Here is a 19,202-nt window from a genome sequence, read left to right as displayed (position 1 = left end):
GCAGGAAATTTTAAAGTTGTCATTTCTAGACGTCTCATATTCCTATTGTTCTCGACAGGTGAAAGTTTCGAAGACATCCAAATCAGTCGAATAAAAGAAATTACATTTTAACTGCGAACTTATTCCACACACTCGTACGAGATCGTTCGAACGTCATACATCGAGAACTATGGGAATATCTAGGATACCCTTGAAACTTTTCCTCGTACAATCATCGACAGTGACTTCGAAAAGCACCAAGAATAAGAAGGTTAACAATTTTCTTTTTTCTTTTTCTAAACAATTCAAGCATATTCATGGCAGTGAATCGCATAGATCCGTTTAGTTCGCGAGGAATCCGGGCTCTAGAGTGTATTGTTTGCGCGCATTGTCGTGTACGTGTTACTTCGGCAGGAAAGGTGGATACGATCCCGCGTTCATCCCATTTGATACCGGTGCGTCCGTGACGGGGAAGCTAATTAACGGCTCATCGACCATCCGAACTTTATGCGTCTAAACGCAGCGGATTAATTCGTATATGGACATCGCGCGCTACCCTGCCCCCGGACTTACAAATTATGATGAATGGCCAATAATTGTCTGCGACGTACGTTGAAAATTGTTTATAGTAACGATGTTGGACACCACGCTGCGAAATTAATCTTCGCCACGGCACTAGACGAGCACACGTGAGGCAATATTTTGTACGGTGGTGAAACATTAATCACTGCACCGATATATTTGACGTGTTCTGTTCCGAGAAGTACTTAGACGTTCTTTGACTCGAGGTGAGTTAATATCACAATTAACACTAGAGCTACCGATGATAAACGCATGTCTGATTTGATCGATCGATAAACATGACAAACTGTTGAAAATTTACAAACTTATAAATTAAATAATTTCTTCACTTTCATAACCATCAAAGCATTCGAGCGAACACCGTTTCCGAAATTTCTACAAACACACCAAATCCCACTTGATCTCCCCCGAGAGACCTACATCCGAGCAATTTTCAGGAAACTTTAAACTACACCCGGAACGGTTCGGTCAATCGACATCCACGACCAGCACGCAAGAATCGATCGAATAACGATGCTATTCTACGCGATTATAGGTTTCGCAATGCACTGCGGTAACCCTAACCGATTTCGGAATTTTGAATATTTCAAGGGACTAGAGGGGGTAGGATAGGGGGGGGGGCAGGTGGAACGCAATCACAGGTTGTCTAACAGAGGAAATGTTTAACTACAACCGTATACAAAGCTCAAATTAATTAGCTGCAGACTTCCGAACCTGTTCGCCTCAATAAAGTGCGGAACGGAGGGGGCAGAAGTGGGGTCAGGTTCAAATCGGCGGGGTCGAGCTTGTGCCACGAATCCGCCGTGAATAACGCAACAGCTAACCACGACCCTGCGGTTCCCGTAATCGCGGCGACGCGTCCGCAAAACTTTCCAAACCCGTCTCACGCGCTCACCCTCTTTCTCGTTCTCCGAGCGTGTGTCTCGCGAGAACTTCGTCCTAATGGCAGCGGTGGTCCCCGTCGCCGAACGAGGGCCAACTTTCGCGGTCCATTCGTGAGACTGGGTCAAGTCTGCTGCGTTTCGGACGAGAAACCCTCGACACGGGATACAAAACTCCCATCAGGTAAAACATACACCTTGGGGGGTTTTTTGAGCGAGTGGATACGTCGTGTTAAAAGCAAAATGATGAGTTGTTTATTTTGCGATCCATCAGATTCGCGGAGAGAGACGCAGAAGGTACAGGGGTCTGGAATTTACAGTGTACGTCTTTTCATCGTTTAAGATCTGAACTATGTTATCGTTCTTTCTACAGTAATTTTTATTTAAGACACTTGCAAACTGTTCAAATATTGTTTTTTTTTCTTTAAATAATTACATATAATATCTCTGAGTGCTGGCATAATTTTGTAGCATTTCAAAGGACTTGGAAGTAGTATTAGACACGAAAACAAAAGAATGCTCTGACAAAGGTTATTTGGTACGCAGGGAGACATTAACTGGTATAAATAATTTTGTGGTGGAGATTGTAAGGTCATCTTAATTTTTTTAAATAGAATACTATACGTCTTCATTCGCAATACGATAGCATTTGCTAAGACGAATTCCACAGTGTCCAACAGAAAGTAATTTAATGTAACAGAAAGTAATTCAATGTAACAGAAAGTCATCAATTAATAAGATCCCAAGGTGTCAGTCAAGTAAACGCGAATAGCTGGTCGTAGGCTAACTAAACCGTACTTCTTCAGTTATTTGTATCAGTACTACTAAAAAAGCTAGCATTCCTCAAAGAAACATAGTTCAAGAATGCATTTAGAGGGTCAAATGGATCCAGACTCAATTACTTGTATGACCATCAAAACCATCCACCTTCCAAGGCTCAATACTCACCGAGGAGGGTGTATGTTATACCGTAATTAGTCCTTAAAAATCGCGATACCAAGTGAAACACGGGGTAACGAAGATAAATCAATTCCCAGTCACTTGTCAACAGCCCCAATCCGTTCGCCGAATAAGAGCGGTCCCAGGTCGGGAGGACACGCGACACTCGTCGCGAAAGAGGACCACTCGTCGAAAAAGGAGGATGCTCACCCCAGCTGCGTCAAATTGGGGGATCGATTCGCGTTTTAAACAGCAACCCTCGTGTCATGTTTCAGAGGGCGTGCGGGACACCGGAGGCGGCGGAGGGGATCAAGGGGGTGGCAAGGTGTCGAAGAGAGCGAAACCCGTTGACCCGGACGAAGACGTCCACGAGAACAACGAGGACTACTACTACGAGGACGTGGACGAAAGAAACAATCCGACGAACGAGGCTCCGGCCGTGCCGCCCGGATTCCTCAGTCCCTCTGTGCGGGAGTACCTCGATCTCGGTAAATCGATACCTGGTACGTAAACAAGATCATCTCGGGGAAAGTTGCCCCCTTCTGCCAGCTGAATCCCTACCCCCCTTCGAACCCCTCCTACTCCCTTTCTCGTCCCTCTTCAAGCGTTTCGCCAGGCTCCTGGAATTTCCTCTTTTCAGTTGTCCAGGCAGCTAGCACATCCGCTATGCTTTCATCTCTGTTAGTTGCTCTCTCGCGTTTTTCTTAGTTCTTTTCGAAGCGATGTTCTTTTGAAATCGTGACCGGGACGCGTGAAAGCGGACACCGATCGGGTCACGACTGTGTTGCGCCTGAACGTTGGGCATCGATTTCGCGACGCGATTCCAGGGAGTCGCGGATGATCGAACGCGTGACGCGATGGTGAGGGATCGTTGCCAGGTTTGGGGATTGGGTGGGTACTAAGCAGTTTGGATGAAGGCTTGTTTACGTGTCAATTAGAGTGGAAGTTTTAGGGATCGAGTGAGTAGTCTGAGTAAAGTTTTTTTTAATGGATCGAAGTTTTTGGGGATTAAATAAAGTCTTACAGAGTCATACACGTTATTTGTATTCTTGCACTAAATATTTGTTGAGAAATCGGAAATATACAAAAAGTAGATGAAAAGTTTATGTAGGTTGAATGTTAAGAACAAATATTTAAAGACATAATACCTACTGAAATATAGTCTTCATTTTCGGTCATACAGATTCGAGAACAGCTGGGTTAATGTGGTGGAATTAATAGGTATATACTGTGTACGATTTTTTGGTCTGACCATTGGTAATGGTATTCTACTGACACGCCCCTATTCACGAAGCATCCGAAGGGTTCGATGACCGTTAACGGTGGATAAATAAAACCAAGTTACCTATAATAAATTGTTTAATGACTCTGTTCTACAGAAAATTGTCCATGAAAGTAAGAATTTCCATAAACGTCCCTCTATTTTCTTGTAATATGATTTTATTCGATACAGTGATCACAATATACTGATATAACAAAGATGATTACCTTAAAATAGAATATTTATACGAATCACGTTAGCACACTGTCTTCCAAACACTTCCACGAACAGATTGCAAGGGTTGTTGTTGAATGAAATTGGAAGGCAGATCAGACCACAGAGAAGATAATGCACGCCCTTGAGCGTAAGTCCCAGACGTTGGCGGGCGTAATAAAAATAATCTCGACCGAAGGAACGGGGAAAATACACGGGAATACCTCGACGAGCAATAATTGTCTATGTATCCACGTCTTGTCTTCCGTTCCCCATTTCCACAATTACATAAAACGCGCTCGTTTAAACGGAGGCAACTTGTCGAAGGATCTAGCTCGCCCCGGTATCTCGTCGTATAAAAAAAAAAATAAAAGGAAAGACGGTAAGAGACGAATTTAAACAAACTGTTCCTCGTGAACGACCAGTCTCGGTGGTTTTTGCTCGGGCTTTCTCAAGATTCATCGCGATCTGTTTGCTTATGATGTAAAAAGTACCGTAAAGTGAGGGAAAAATTGTATCACGTTTTTCGAAATTCAAACACTCGTTCGAAACCGGTCTTGTATATCGCTAGAACTCGCTCAGAGGTTTGTATTTCAGAATAATTGAATGTACAGTGTAGCCTATTAACAGTCTTTTAAATTTCAGTGTTTATGGACAGGAAGCCCTTAAATATTAACCTTATATCAGGGTTTCAGAAGAAATTCTTACGTTAGTCTATTACAATTTTTGATATTTTCCATGAATATAATTTTCTACTGTGATTGAACTGTTTAATAATAGTTCCTTGGCTGTTGATCGTTAGATCTACTAAATCTATTAAATACTAACCTTCAGATAATGTGTTAACAAGAGAAATAAATTGCAAAACATACAAAGATTCCATGTCTGACTATTAGTCGATGGTTCTACTGATATTCATAATTCTAAACATGGAAAGTGGTATGATGCTAGCTGCCGTTAACCCTTTAACTGTTTTATTTTATTTTTAAAATGTGCACTTGCGTGCTTAATAAGTTTTTAGCTACGACAAGTATACCCAACAAAACTACAGCAAATTCCACTAAAATGACAAAATTACGTCAAAAGAAAGTAATTGCCTTATAAAACATCCCTCGTACATATACTGGCGGCACATATCTCTTCTCTCGAGTGATTTCTTCGGTTCCATGTTCTTCTTTTGTTCTACCTAACTATTACTTCAACCAGCCAATGCAATTTTTTTCTATCTAATGACGAGTATACTTGTCATTAACAAAATGTTATCTTTCCATGAGGGGTATATGCTCGATAGGGTTAACAATAACTTCCTCGTATTTTCCCATACATTTTCCCAACAAACCTTCGTCAAATGCATAACTGCAGAATCACCGATCTGAACCCTGACATACCATTTCTTTGTACCGTGTACAAAAAAGAAGACGAAAAATGTCACCGTATAAATCTGTTCGTTATTCCATTACGCGTGAATCAACCCATTTTCCCAGTGGTACTATCTCACCACCCAAGTCGGTGTCTGCACACGCCGATGCAAAACTCGTCGAAGCACAAGGCCTGGGGACACCGTGTTAACCTGCTCGTTCGCCCGCTATCTTCGCGGCCATACCTCAAGCGTGTCGGTATCAGCGACGCGCCAGAAGAAAACGTTCGCAGGCGCTTCTCTTCCGCGTAATAACATTTAATTCGTCGCGTAAATTTTATAATCGGCCGTTACACGCGTGCTCGCATAAATCCGTCCTCCCCTACCGTCAGACGCTCGGCTCTTTTCCCTCCACTCCCGCGATGTGTCGTCTCGCACAAAGCAAAGTCGTACTCTCCCCCTGACGGTTGTACACGAGCGCGACCCTACACACACCAGACTACGTTACGGGGGTTATTTTCCGGCCGGGAACCTTGCCCGACACCCGGATATTTCACGATCGATCGATCATCGAGGGACACGGGACACCGGGATAGCGTGACCGCACAAAGGGCGGGCAAGAAAAGTCTTACGAGCCCTTGCGTGTTACGTCAGGTCAGTGCAAAAACCTTCAAAGAAGCTAATGGGAGGGCAAAGTGGCGTGTGTGACTTCTACTTAACGGAACACGGTTAAATATTAATAACGGGGATCGATCGACGTCTTTTATCTTGCCTTCGTTTTTTTTTTCTCTTCTTTTTTGTTCGCTGGAGGATGTGTCCGGTGAAGAAGATGGAATTACATACACTATCTGGCTTGTAAGTAATAAGACGATTGGTCGGTACGAAGAATGTCTGATATTTCGTAAAAATTATAGTGGATGGACTATGGAACGTGAGCAGCTTAGATTATTCTACTGCTAGCTATTTGATGAGAGCTTTAAAATGATTGTACCAAATTTTTTGTCAACCCTTTTTTTCTAGAGTTTTTGAGGTCATTTTCAGTTTTTTTATAGATGAACCTATAACTGTTTTACGCCCATCCTTTAAAGGATACTGAGACGAATTCGGAATGCATAATAATTTGTTTTCTGCTAAACCAAAGAAATATTAAGGAAATATAATTTACCTTAATTGACACGATGTTCAAAATGGTGTACAGCAGTTTCAAGACACTCGCGTAAACGATAAGGTACTATAAAGGTTATATGTATAAGGTACTGTAAGGGTTAAATAAACCTATCATCTACATTGATTGGAGATCTACGTTCTCACATTTTTCTTAATATTAATTTCAATCTAACTTCAATAATTCTAAATTACTTAATTCACTGTCATTATACCACACAATTCAGATTTACACAAAAGATTACATTTCCATGCAAACACCTAACTAGATTCTATTAAATTAAATTGAAAAATTCCAATAATTCCCTAGATACTACACGTGTATTCCCACGATTCGAATAAAACGGTATTAAAATTAATAATATTACCAAGAACCGATTCGGTTGAAATGTTTCGAGCGGAAAGTTCGACGTTAAGCGTTTCCCCCCATTCTCCACTTCTATTTCTTAATCTCTGCCTCCCCCCTCCCGCTTTTCCTTATCGGAGGCCAATAATCTGATATTGTAATATCCGATTACGGTTTGTCGAGCGACAAGCACGCTTAATCCTTCGTAACTATTTTTCTCGTCGGCGATCCGATTAACGGTGTCCCAAGACGGATTCGAGGGTTTCGACGATTCGGTCGACCGCGCACCGAGCACCGGCTGTTATGTCGATTATCGATCACGGAATTCTGGGACAATGAAGGCGTTTACAGCAGCGGCGGTAACCCGCCGTTCCATGAACGCGTAACATCCCACGGCTACACACGGGGTGGGAGGGGAATGTTTCGTAATTTCTAATCCTGGATCAGTCGATGAATCTATAGGTTCGTTCCGATTCTGTACACTATTGCTCAAACGCTTCCAACACAACTTCCAATTTGTTATAAACGAATACTTTCTCATACAATAAACTTGTATGCAAATGTAACAATAATTGGTTATTTTAAATATGGATAAAATATTATTACAATTATGTTAGTCGATTAATTTTACGGAACAGAATATTATACTGCCGAAGAAGCCGTTTGGTCGAAGCTTTTACAAGTCCTATCGATCTTAACCCGATTCCAAGTGTTCTTTGCCTAAGTCTCTAAGTCGCTTAAGCTTGATAATAGTTACGGTACAGTTGGCGGTATCTTTCTAGAATGCTTAAGCAAATATCCAATATTTAAACTTTCTAAAGACTGAATGTAAACGGAAACTTCTTCCCTCTATTAGCAGTTTAATCATTTTGTTAACAATACAATACACTTAATCAAGCTTTCAATCATTATTATGCTATCGTATAATTCACATTAATGGTGGTTAAAAAATCGTTCTTTTGAATCGATTCTATGTTGTTTCATTCTTCTGAATCGATCCTTTATCTTAAGAATCGATATATCTTTCTTCAATTTGTTTTCTGTTACTAAAGAAAGTTTCTCAACGAAACTATATTTGAATAAACGTCGGAGGGATGAAACTTTTTGACTGGTCTTTCTGTTTAACAATTAATTTGTCCCCAACGGAAAGACCAATTAAAACAGCTTCACCCCGCTAGCTATTAGACAATAGCTGAGGTGTGGATACTTCCTACTAACAACGCAGGATCATGTTTCTAAGAATCATTAAAATAATTATTTACAATAAATAAACCCTTACTCGTTAATACGTTTGTTCTTTCTTATTGATTTCTTAATTTTCAAGCGTTCAACGCCTGATCAATGAATTTGTACCTTTTAGGGAAAGGGAAGGACAATTCCGAATGTTTAAACAAATTATTAATTAATTTAAAATTACGGGAATGTATTTATAAAAAGAATCTCCAACTAATTCCCTTCCCTATTTACGAGGGATTTAGACGATTTTTAAATCAATCTTTGCAGAATCGATTCTTTGATTTCGATTTTTAAAGAACCTTTGGGTTGGATTTTTAAAAGAATCGATTCTTTGGTTCTGATTTTTAAGACAATCGATTCTCATGACTCGATTTAGCAATCTATTCAAGAATGGATTCTTTGAAGTAAATCGAACATTCCTATTTTGGATAAGATACTGAAATACTCGTTGCCCTGGGCGCAACCTCTGCACCACGAAAACCGTCGGATTCAACAAGAGCAATCTAGAGGGCGAACTGGACCAGGAAGAAGTGAGGTTTTCGGAAGAACAGACTTCACTCTCCTTTTTCAACCTACTTCCTTCCACCGATCGCGTCTTTTTTCCGCTTCAGCCTCGAATCTCAAATTCGTGGGCCCCATTTTCGTTGCGTTCCACGATATTGCTATGTGTAAGCGCGCGCGCTTGCACCAGAATCTGACGAAGACGAATGAAACGCGTGATAAAGGGTGGTGAAGAGGAAGGGATGGGGAGGGAGACAGAGAAGAGAAGAAACGAACCTCGTTCCATTCGCCTGACTGACTTTATGACGATGGCTGCTGCCACGGGGAAACATAAAAGAGAGAAAGGAAGAGAGAGTAGAGGGTGGAGAAACGATGGTTTCTTCCTGATGCGCATCCAGTTCGTCCTTCATTCTCGCTAAACAACGGGATAACGCTAACCTTCGAATGAGACGAAACGATCGTGAATCGACCAGCTAGCCGAGCGCTCGTTCTGATTTCGAATCCTTGGGATACATTTTGCCTTGTCAGTTATACAGAGTCTGGCAAGATTTTAGGAAGACATTTCTATGGCGAATATGGTGGTTTTGGAATGTGGCACTTGGTGGACTTTAAGCCCAAGTTTTCACGTCTACATTATTCTAATAAATTTCTTCTAATCTGTGCATATACTGCTTCAACTTTAGTCACTTCATAATATTAGTAAAATTTATATATACCTGGTGAACCCTTCAATATCGAATCGTTCGGACACTTTCGTAATTCACTGCACTTCCGGCACACCCTCTGTATTCCAGAAGAATCGTACGAAGGAAAAAGATATTCCAGTCGCATGACAAGGATAATACAGGCAGCGACAGAACAGAAACGATACAGGAGGTGTTTAATTTCGCGCCACCGTCTGATCCGACGTTAAAGCGAATTTGCAAAAGGCTGACACTTAAAAGAAACGTATCTGGCGTGCAACTTAAACTGCCCGTTAATATCACGTTATTTTACATTACAAGGCGGAACCGACTTTCATTATACGGAATTTGCTATTCAAATGGTTGCGGTCCGTTCAAGGTAGCCGTTTCTTAATAAGTGCAACGACGACGACGGTCCTTTGTGCCCGGCCAGTGGCAATTTTCAAAAGGATCTAAGTTACCCGGCACACACTTTGCCCACGAGTCTCGACGATTTTTTACACACGTGATATTTCGCGGTCTGGCGGCGTACCAAAACTCTTTGGCAACCGTTATGGCGGTTGGCATTTTCCACTTCTTTACGTTGGCTTCGATTTTCCGCGCAAACCCCCCAGAGAGAGAAAGAGAGGGAGAGACAGAGAGACTCCGTTCCCGTTCTCGCCAACCTTGGACCCTGGAGACCCAAAGGGATCAGCCGGAAAGCAGCTCGAATTAAGGTGGCACGTTTCATCTTAACTATTCTGACCCCATTAACGAACCGGCTCTCACAGAAAATTTATAAATAAACACTATTTTACTCGGGACTTAATGTCATTTATAATGAATAAAAAAAATTTACCTACGAGGAGAAATATCACGGTAAAAGATATGCATTGAAAAATAACAATAAATAAAAGAAATTTTCCTTACATAAGTTTGTAGAATCCAAATGACGCGGTTAGCTCATGATTAGACCACAGTATGTAATGTATAAAAACAGGAAATTCTTTGTTCCGTTAGAGACTTATGTTGTTTAAGACTAAAATAAGAAATCTATTCAACATGGTAGAAGATTTGTTTCTAGTCGTATGATTCGTCTCGATGTATTGCCGATGAAGCATGGCCTTTCCAAAAGACGACACATTCCGAAAAACTCTTGCAACCTCATTTTCACCGAAGATATTAAGTAAATCAGCGTCGAAATTGAAGCTTGCATATGATGATCGCGACTCGAACTTCGAACTGCTCCTAATATTCTTACTAATTACTGGATATAGAACAAATTAGGTTTCTTTCCTTGCAAAACGTATCCAGAGGGGAAGAAAGAAGAACCTACCTAACAAATTTAGCTTTGCCGTTCGAATCAGTTCCATGATACATCAATGCCTACTCAAGAAAAGACTCTAAATTGTTTAAACAGTAATTAATATTCGCGCTTCTATTTACTTGCAAACAAAAGACCGTTAGTCATATATTATCATGTATTGAATCGTGTTGAAACCTACAACAGAATATAGTATACGACCTCAGATTCATCAACATCAATGACTAACCCGTACAGCAGTAAATCATCGATGAGTGTTCAAAGGCACCTCGGCACTGAATGTTCAGACGTTATCCCTACCACTGAACATTTGGTTCCACGTGGGACTCCCTTCCTATAGTGATAAGGATGACGTCTAAATTTACAGTGCCTTCGAACCTTCGAACACTAATCGATGATTAACTCTATACACAACACACCTCCCCAATCCAAAAGACCATCGAAAAACCTCTACTCCGAGGACTCCGCGACAGAGTATTCCCATCCACATCGACACGAAAGATCGGAATAATTACGGCGGGGCGGTCGCAGGACAGTCCCAGCTCGAGAAGGGATGAAAAGGAGGAACGATGGATACATTTCGCGGTGTCGGCGCGGAACCAGGCAAAGTTATAATTACCTGGACGACACCATGCGTGCCGTGAGGGGAGGGGATCGTGGAAACAGTACCGAGAGAGAGAGAGAGAGAGAAAGGGTGATAAAGGTGGAGAGGAAGCGATTGAAAAGGGTGGGCCGGGCTGGGTCGTCGGTTGGGGTACGGTCGGAGGACACGTTTATTCCGTGCGGGTACACGGAATCTCTTCTCGGTGACAAAACAGGTCGGACAAGCGGCGGAAGGTGCGAATTTCGTATGGATGTCACCGCGATACAGACGAGTTTGCGACCACGGATGGAAAGTGCACGTTCCGTCTCTATAGCGTCGCATCCGTTCCACCCATCCCTCTTCCTTTCTCTCTCGACGAGCTCGTGCCAGTAGATGGGTATGCCGTAGCTCCGTCTCTGTTCCACGATGACACAACACGAGCCCCGGGTATATACACCTGGATAGTGGGATCTCGACAGCGATGCGCACCGCGTGAAACTATGCTCTACTCGTCGAATGAGATTCGAATAGGTATGGGGCAGAGGAACGACGAGCCACGGCGTAGAGAATGGGAACGCGATGTGGGAGAGGTGACGGCAAACTGGGGGGGAGGGCAAGGGCTCCATACTGATGCAAAGTTGTTTAGACGGACGACTGCTCGGAGGGAGAAAAGCTCGCGCCCCTGCCGGCTTGTTATAATTCGGTAAGAAGCTTTGCCATCGGCAAGCGAGTTCCCGAACTGTATGACCCTGCGATCCTGTTGCTTCTCGGTAATCCTTTGTATCTGTTTGGTCCGTTTACTTTTTCGGTTGACAATTTTGGTAGTTCCCGTTTGAATGAAGTGTCGGTGGAGTGTTACGCAAAGCGTACCATAAATATTAACAGTTAAAATGTTATACGCATGAAAGACCTTTAGGAAATAAGTTCCCTAATTTTATATTTTTTTTTATATTTTCCTTTCATCCATTATACACATTTATTTCCCTTTTTAATCTCCTTGTTGAAAGGATCAACATTTGGTCGACAGCCGCTGTCGTCCGCGAGGCACTAGCATAAGTCGGAACATAAGGGTTGTAAAACTGTACCCTTCGAGTACGCGCACAAATTGCGCCCGGTCAAGTCAAACCTTGAGCGGCTGACTTAATGGTTTTCTTCTTCTATGACGTCTTGGAAAATCCAACGGATTTCTCCTCCTTCAGGTCAACCAATCAGTGGTCAGTACTTTTAGCAACCGCCTTCATTCTTCAGCCAATCAGGCGAAACGTATATTTTCATGATTTTTTCAATTCCATTTGAAAGTCAGTCTACCAGCAACAGTTAAAGAGTCAACAACAACTTGCACTTTGTATACACTTCCATATAAGACTCCGGAGTAAACGCACAACCTGTATCGCGTATTATACTTCGTCATTTAATTCATCACTCAATAGTTGTATCAATAGTTTGTTTTGTTATTTGTTATCGTTAAATCCACATATACTGTTTCCATTTTTATTTTATACAAAACCACTATCCTGATCACGTTAATTCGTATTAGGAAACGCCGAACTTCGGTGTCGATATCAATCGTGTCGGAGATTTACGACCTTCGTTGACTATCACAGTCTCATCGTGAGTTCGCGCGTAAACAGTGGAGTGAGTGGTCTGGACTATGCTTCGAACTGGGGGCTATTATACGAATACTCTAATGTTCGAAGGTTTTGTTATTCAAATAGAGTGTCTCCCAGTGACAGCTGTCTTCTCCTGTTGCAAATACAATGGAATGTAGTGATTGGATAGCACGTATACATTTCTCTGTTCGATCGGAGCTAATTCTGATCTGATCGATTCAGCATGAAACCTAACATTGTGTTTAATTTTTATAAACCTAATATTTGAACAAACTGTGAATTTTTGACATGGAGTTTAGTATCAGAAACATGATTGTTCTATTATCCCGAAATTCCTTTATCCGAACACTTATGTCACCCGAATAGTTCGGATACGGGAGGCTGTACAGTACTAAGGTAAAATAATTATAGGGCAGTTTGCGTGGACGGCTGCAACTGACTGGTGATTTGTTATGGAACACCTGTTCTACTTGGAGTCCATTAACAGATTGAGTGGTCGATATTCTGCTACTGAGAAAATTTTGAGATGAAGTATATCTCTTTTTGCTATTATAAATAGTGATATTTACGTGTCGAGTTCTATACCGAGTATTTAGATCATTTGGTTACTGCTGAGTATTTTCACAAGATTATATGCATATTACTGGTTAGAAATTAAATCTATGTCCTTTTTATGTAATTAACAATGTAATACACTGCGTACGAATTGTTAAGTTCAAGTTAATTCGCGGGGATTCAAGCTTTCTGAACAGTACACTACAGATGAATATTAACAAACATTATTCCTGTACTTCACAAGTGTCTACCATCCTACAATTTTTCCCAGACAGAATTTTGTATAATATTTTACACATTCTGTTATTTTCAAAGTCTAACGCAGAATATAATAAATGAAAAAGGGACATAATAGAAAGTGCATTAAGTGCAAGAGGACCAGACTAACGTAATGAAAAATTGTCCATAAAACTCGATCGATTTCTTAAATCAATCGCCAACGTTACCACCAAATCGATCAATCGAACAGCATTCCGTTCACAGATTCCCTGGCTGGCATAAACAAGCGAATCTCGTGTACGCGAATCAAAGCATATTTTTCCTACCGATTATTTCTCCCTGTCTTCATGCCAACAATTTCCCCCTAACCAGTCCCAGCGATAATAGATACCTTTACCTTCTTTTGATCGCCTACCTAGCGCTCGTTACTATCATCGCGGACAATTATAAAAGCTCGCATGCGAGTACACGGGGAGCCGTGTCTCTTCTCAACCATCGTTTGCGTATCCCCGTCTTCCTTCGATTCTTTCATTCCTCGGCCGGGGACTCGCAAGGGAAAGCTTCTTGCTGCTGCGACTTCTTTGCTGAGATTATAGCCCCCGCGATACTACGTTCGCCTGTAATGCGCCTACCCAATAATGTTTCTCGTTACCGACGCACGTCCATTAACGAATATATGCCAAGGGATTTCATCGACTCGCGACTTGCTTATAATAATGGGCCGTCAGTCGTACCCGAGCCCGACGACGACGAGACTTTCAGGCTCCTTCCGCTTCCTTTCTAATGCTTTTAAGACCGCTCGATATTCTTTCGTTCCCGCATCGAGACTGTATAATACTTAAGCCGGCTGTTCTCGTAACGTAACGGAGTTTTTAAACGCGAGGTATACTTGTCCTCTAATTGCTTCGAACGAAGTATAGGTCACACTTCGAGCCACAGATACATAATCCTTAACCCCCAACCGCCCCTCATGTTCCCAACTTAATTTGTCCCTCGATGTTAAATTAAAACAGTGGTAAGAAATTAATGTACCGAAGAGATAAACGGTTAAATTTTCAATTTCTCTAAAATAAAAGTCACGGAGTTTCAGCTAAATTTACCTATAGATGACAGAATTGTATAATTTCTTAAGGGAAAAATGTGTCAAATTGACACGAGGGACGGATGAGGGTTAAGATCAATTTTATGGAAATGAAAATTAACGGAGTTTTGTATTTTCTACTTTTGATCATAATATACTCCCGGTATATTCTAATTTACTACATTCCCGCGAATGTTGTGTCGCTGAACGAAGAATATGCTGAATTTTACAAGAAATAAAGTCGCGAGATCATGGTACCCTCTCGAGCAATCGACGCAATATACCCGAAAAAGACGCACCTGAGCAGGGGAAAAAATGGCGGGACGAGAGAGTTACGGTTCGCGAGAGAACGTCACGGGGGGATGACGCGTAGGAGGACTCGGAGGAGGGAGGGGGTGAAATGGAGAGGTGCAGTTACTATAAAAGTGCAACGAGAGGAATGTCTTCGTCGGGAATGCCTGTTGTTCGTCTAATTTCGGCAGCACGGTCGGACGGTTTCGAATGAAATTTCGCACGCAACCGAAGCGGACGACAAGCAGAGAGTCTTGCAAAACACAAGAGAGGTTGGAGGGAGGGAAACATTTTTACGACAGGACAAAGTTTCCCCAGGTGTCGTGGGGCCTGATCTCGCGCCCCCGTATTTACGGGCGTGCCGCCGTAAATCCGCGACGCCCGGTCTGATTAACCCTTTTGAAAAGCGAGAGACATGTAATTACCGACTTATCCGGGATAACGCGATCGTTAACTCGAAATCGCGCGACGAAACTTTCGAGGTTCTACGATGGTCCGTCGTTGTTCTTCGTCGTGGCGATGCATATTCTCTTGGGCAGATTGCTTGATGTTGTTGCGGAGGACACGTCGCGGAATGAGTGGCACGTTTGGGCGGTGGATGACATTCTACAGGGTGGACGGATAAATTTTGACCACCCGAAATGTCTCTATTATTTTTAGACGCATGGAATAACGTTGTTTGCAGATGTACGGTGAAAAGGAGGCCGTGATATGTTAGTAATAATCTTTTTGTACATAGGTTTTCGGAGATTTCAAAGTTACTTCTAGTGTGTTAAATGATATGATATGTTTCTTTTGTCGCTAGCAGAATAGTGGGTGTTTAGATTTAGACGATTTTAACAACCTATATTAGAGGGTAATACGACGTTAAATAAAGAAACGAAATAGACTTTAGGAATTCGACACTTAATTGTAATGTTGCATCGCCCCAAACCTATGCCACATTGAACACCTCTTACGACGTAAGAATCAACGTTTTGATCCTTTATTTAACCCTTATAGGAATTTCCAAACGTAAATAGGTTTCTAGAACCATTACTTCTAGAACTGATAAGTGCAAGTGAATTTGTTTTGCAACATTCAGAAACACGACGAAACAATAGACGATTACATAAATTTTTAAATAATCATATAAACGCGCATTGAAGTGTGCTTACTTTAAAGATTTGGGTGGGGTCTTTGTGGCACCCATAATCCGAAAAAGGGTTAATACCGAATGACCTTGTACTGTAGGCCATTGGAATCTTCAAAAACATCTGCTATTCTACCAGGGACGTAAAAAATATAAGGGGCCTTGAAATCTCCAGAAACCCACTAACACTACAATAAAAAAATCTTCAAAAATAATAGGAAAAAAGGATTGATCTTATTCTTAGAATGTTTCTGCCTATATAACCTTCACCTGCTTATTCATACCACAACATATTTTTCATTACACTCACGTAGTCCCTAGAATCACCGATAGAAGATGAACCTTCCGCCGTAAAGACGAGCAAAGACGGTAAAGTCACGCGTGTAATGACCGGGACAGTTGTTTAATTCCACCTATCCGACAGAATAGCAAGTTTCCCAACAGGAGAAACGATTATTCAGGTGAAGTAGAGGTGTTCGGAATCCGAGTTACGGGCGGAAATCTCATTAAACGATAGAACAGGGGATACAGGACGATTCCGGCGATATTTGGCGAAGACAAGGCGGGAGGGGGCACATCCCCGTTGATCGTCGCCCAGCTAGGAGAAACGATCCCCCGCTTCTGGCTGCTCGATTCCCGCGAACGGATAGACTGGAACGTGAGCAAAGCTCCGGTCCGTAGACTGCCACGGCGGCTCGATGTATCCTCGATTAATCGCTGGAAATGCCAAGGGGCGAGATGCACCGTACGTGCTCGGCTCACCTGACACCTGTATTACCTGTACAAAGCAGCCGCCCTGCCATGTATCGACGTTCGTCGCCCGACTGTCAGCTCTATAACCGTGTCCTGTACCTGAACGACGTGTGTGCTTAGATGTTCGAATCATTGGTTATTACCACGATTATTACAATAACGGTCCAGAAACAGAAAAATTTCAATGTTATTGGCCTAAAGGGACGGTAATCGCGTTTCTTTATAGGTTTCGGAACTGTTTTGTTGTGAAAAAGGTTTAAAGAAGATACATACTGTTAACAATGTCTTAAAATAAGGTTACTGGATGTAGGGCTATAGAACGCTCTAGAGTAGAATTAGTTTATTGCAACGAAAGCAGTGATAAATAAATTTAGCCTGTAAATCAGTTCTGAAGCAAGATGATGATATTTCGATGGGTTATTACTGGACTGTAGATTTTTAAATATACAGATTTTTCAGATGAAATTCAGGAAACGAACAATTAAACACAAATTGACCGTCTCTATTAAGGGATCTTTCATCTTCTGCCTTACTGTTATTTTCGTGCCTGCATCAAATGGTACAGGTACTCTGAAGTCTAATTACTGGTAAGACCATTTCACCTGGGCTTAAGTTGAAACCAATAATTTATGAAGTTCGGTATAACACAAACCTGGACCACGAGGTTAAAAGTAAATAAGAAATTTGTTTGAATTAAAAATACTGAATATGATATTACTGAACTATCCTCATCTTTACTACATTCAAAACGCATGTGTACTATGCACCTATAAAATCCAAGTCTAATGATCATTTATTCCTTCTGTGGCGGCACTTCTTCCTACATTCACCATCAGAGGTCTACCAGAGTCTACCTTTCCCGCAACTGCCTGAAGCCTTCCTCGTTCGTATATATACGTCCTTAACCGACCATCGTATATCCCCGCGTCTAAGACAGAGTCTGCTACATAGATAGCCTTACTGACGAGTCTACTAGCAGGCCCAGGACGAAACGCTCCCTCTCCCTTTCCTTTTCACATTTTCCAATCTACAGATTGCTGCCAAACTTCATTCCTGTAAATATTTCCTTAAAACAAAAATTCAACTCTTCCCCCAGAAAAGAACCAAAAGTCTATCAAACAATCTAACCGATCGCAACGAAAAACTATAAACTAACAGCATTCTTAAATTCGCAGGTCGGCCAGGTACGGACTATCCGGTGCTAGGCAAAGTACCCTACTTTCTACTGCGACGAGCAACCGTACCCGGGTTTCTTCGCGGACGTTGAGACGAGATGCCAGGCGTGGCACTACTGCGACATAGACGGCCGTCAAGCGACGTTTTTGTGCCCGAACGGGACGCAATTCAGCCAGGCGGTGTTCGTCTGCGACTGGTGGTTCAACGTGAGATGCGAGCTCAGCCCGAAGTTGTACGCGATCAACAGCCGGCTGTACGGGAGACCAACGGAGAGCCCGACGCGGCCCCATCGTCTGATCACCAAGGAGCTGCTCGAGAACATCTTCGTGAGACGGAAATGACCGGTCGGAATTTCCGTCAAACACTGTCCCCGTTCCGTAAACATCGAGCGATCCGCTCGACAAGCTTATAGAAACCGTGTACCCGTAGACAGCGAGATAGCAAGAGCGAGAGAGAGAGAGAGAAATAGACCCTCTGCGCAGCTTGATCCCGGACCAGTCGAGCCGAGGGATCCTCGAGCAGACAGAAACGCTGGATAGAAACGACAGAGGCTAACAATTCGAGAAAGAAACACCTGATTTCCGGTCAATAGAATGGTCCGACTAGTAGGGATGGTCGTGATATAAGCTGGACTGATGTGAAGGGACGAAATATTCGGAGAAAATTAATCGCAAGACTATGGTCTGTTTTTCGAAAGAAGATGCCTGGGAGGTAGACCCGATTTTTCGCGGTGTTGTCGCGATCGCGACACGTTTTCGGTGCTTGTGTCTCTCTCACTCTTCGCATCTTGGTCAATAACGTTCGACCGTCGACGTGCGACTTCGTCTACGGTCGTCTGTCTCCACCGCACGTATTACAAACATCTCGAGAAGAACCTAGCTACAATCTCAAGTAGTGGAGACTCCGTTCGGCACGCGCCCATCAATCATCCATTGGAATGGCGGAGAATGTTGACCAGACTGTATTATAAAGGATGTATTGTACCCAAATATTCAGCAACATATTAAAAGGGGATTAAATTAATACGTAGGTTATTAAACACTACACGTGGAAATCGTAGGGTAAAGAAGGAAGTTGTGTGCCGAAGTGCCGGAGGATGGAAAGAGACACAGAGTGGCATTTAGACCGTGATAAAGTCGCACGAAATATGCAGCTCGCGTTAGATCCCCACCAGGCCTACCTCCCAGGCATCTTCTTTCGAAAAACAGACCATAGGTAACAAAGTGTTTAAAGTTCGAGGAGCCAGGAACACGACGAAGAAATGATTGTCTCATCGTGTATTAGAATGGAAAGGAAAGAAAGGCTCAATGAGCACCGCTGAAGATGGTATTGTAATAGAGGAACCGAAAGTGGAGCA

General features: G+C 42.4%; 1 protein-coding gene across 1 annotated transcript; it reads left to right on the top strand.

Annotated features, from left to right (window-relative positions):
• Positions 1-2,583: 2,583 nt before the first annotated feature.
• Positions 2,584-18,186, top strand: LOC107187468. The gene is given in 3 exon segments (XM_015575573.1): positions 2,584-2,884; positions 17,845-17,887; positions 17,889-18,186. Coding segments are annotated over 3 exon segments (642 nt in total).
• The last annotated feature ends 1,016 nt before the right edge of the window (positions 18,187-19,202 follow it).

This window comes from Dufourea novaeangliae, unplaced genomic scaffold (genome assembly GCF_001272555.1).
Source record: "Dufourea novaeangliae isolate 0120121106 unplaced genomic scaffold, ASM127255v1 scaffold89, whole genome shotgun sequence".
Taxonomy (NCBI): Eukaryota; Metazoa; Arthropoda; class Insecta; order Hymenoptera; family Halictidae; genus Dufourea; species Dufourea novaeangliae.
This window is presented reverse-complemented; position numbering and strand designations above follow the sequence as displayed.